The 1,809-nt window shown below is 42.1% G+C and overlaps 1 protein-coding gene across 2 annotated transcripts in view; it reads left to right on the forward strand.

The window, feature by feature from the left end:
* Positions 1-1,581, forward strand: part of RAC3 (Rac family small GTPase 3) — a 40,264-nt gene extending 38,683 nt beyond the window's left edge. For both annotated transcript variants that reach the window (XM_073684147.1, XM_073684146.1), the window contains one exon: positions 768-1,581. In XM_073684147.1, coding sequence (XP_073540248.1) covers positions 768-898 — 131 coding nt within the window. In that variant the 3' untranslated portion in view covers positions 899-1,581. The remainder of the gene's footprint in view (positions 1-767) is intronic.
* Positions 1,582-1,809: the final 228 nt, after the last annotated feature.

A 1,809-nucleotide genomic window follows, 5' to 3' on the forward strand; every position in this document is an offset into this window, starting at 1 on the left:
TCTACAGAAATGTAGGGTTTTCTTACACGATAGTAAAATTCACAACTTGTTAATAAGTAGAAGGTAATTGCTGCCGACCACCGAAGTAAGTCACACACCTGATTCGTTTCTTTGTTCTTCTTCTCTCTGGAGAACTACCAGACTCTAAAGCCGGGTTCACACGAGCGTAATTCACGGTCGGTATACGGACCGCAATGGCCAGACTGACTTTTGGTCTCCTGACCGGAACTTAAAGCTTCGTGTCTATGAGACTGTAAGTTCATGTCAGGAGACTTGCATTGCGGGCTATATACGGACTCTTAAATACGCTCATATGAACCTGGCCTAAAGGTATGTGGACACAGTTTTTTTGCTGACCTTTCAGAGCAGAAACTCAACGTTTTTGAGTAGTTTTTACATTTGGAGAGTTTCTGCTCAATTTGTGCTTCAAAAACTCTTGTGTTCACATGGCCTAAGTTTGAGGTTCGGCAGGCCTGAAGACATTAATGCCTTCTTTACTCTAACAGTATGCAGAGCAACTAATCAAACTTAGCTTTCTTAGTAACAAGTCCAAAGAAATACCTTTGTGTCCATATTATGTATCACCAAAAACAGTAATTAGAAAAGGCTAGATAGAGTTACTCAAAGCACAGAGAACAGAAAATAATAGAACATTTTCATTTATGGGTGGAAATTGTAGTTAATTCTCAGGCAATGTGTTCTAAAACATTGTGATTTGGGTTTTATACTGGGCACCAGTTGGTAACTCTGATTGTTCTATGTGTAAGGTTCTGTCAAGTACTTGGAGTGCTCGGCCCTCACCCAGCGCGGTCTGAAGACAGTGTTTGATGAAGCTATCCGTGCCGTCCTCTGCCCTCCTCCCGTGAAGCGACCTGGCAAGAAATGTACAGTTTTCTGAGCACCGATAGACTGGAAGCTGGACCAAACTCATACCATCTCTTTCCAAAGACGTGAAACCCCACCAGCGAGGAATGTGGGGTGAACGGAGACCTGCAGATGTTTTCCGTGGTTTAGTGTTTTGTGAATGTACGGAGCATGGGGTGGGAGGGGGATGGGTGACACAGCGAACCACTCGGAGGAGAGTTACTTCTACTATACTTCCGATGCCAAGTGGTGGGTCTAGACTTGTGTGACCCCCTCCGCATGAATATGCGATACCTGACACTGTGTATATGGCACAGCAGTGGGATTCCTTTTTCAGAGATGCTATGTGGACCGGTTCACCACCTGAAATTGAACTTTACTTGGAAAGGAGGAGGGTGGTCTGCCTGTGTCATGGTGCATTAATAATCTCTGCCCATCTAATATTTCTATTGCATGGGGATAATGTCTGGTTTTCTTGTTCTGTGTCCTGGTTACAAGAAATCTGTGAATCATGTAGTTAATGTTATCAATTTGGTATTAATTTGTGAGTATATAAACACCTTGTCAAATCATGACGCTTTACAAACAAACTGTGGAAATACTGGCCCATGTTCTGAAGGATAAAAACAGTACTGTGAATGTACACGCTGTTTCTATAAAGAAGCAGGGTTTAATAACCATGGGCGTACTACTAATTACATTTTGTTTAAAAAACTTTATTGACTGATTGTCTATTTGATGGGTCTAGTATAGAATTCCCATGCACCATTGATGAGTATGTGCTACTCGGCAGGGCCTCCCACCAGGTCCAAAAACAGCAGCAAATCCAAACCTGTTGGAGGCACAATAGAGATCCTTGTAAAAATCCAATCTTTATTCCAGGAAATGTAAAACATTACAGCAGTGAGGAGATAAAAATAAAACAACGACCTTTCTCAAACCTAA

Source organism: Phyllobates terribilis, unplaced genomic scaffold, assembly GCF_046119375.1.
Source record: "Phyllobates terribilis strain yellow unplaced genomic scaffold, ASM4611937v1 Scaffold_5__5_contigs__length_657084704, whole genome shotgun sequence".
In the NCBI taxonomy this organism is placed as follows: domain Eukaryota; kingdom Metazoa; phylum Chordata; class Amphibia; order Anura; family Dendrobatidae; genus Phyllobates; species Phyllobates terribilis.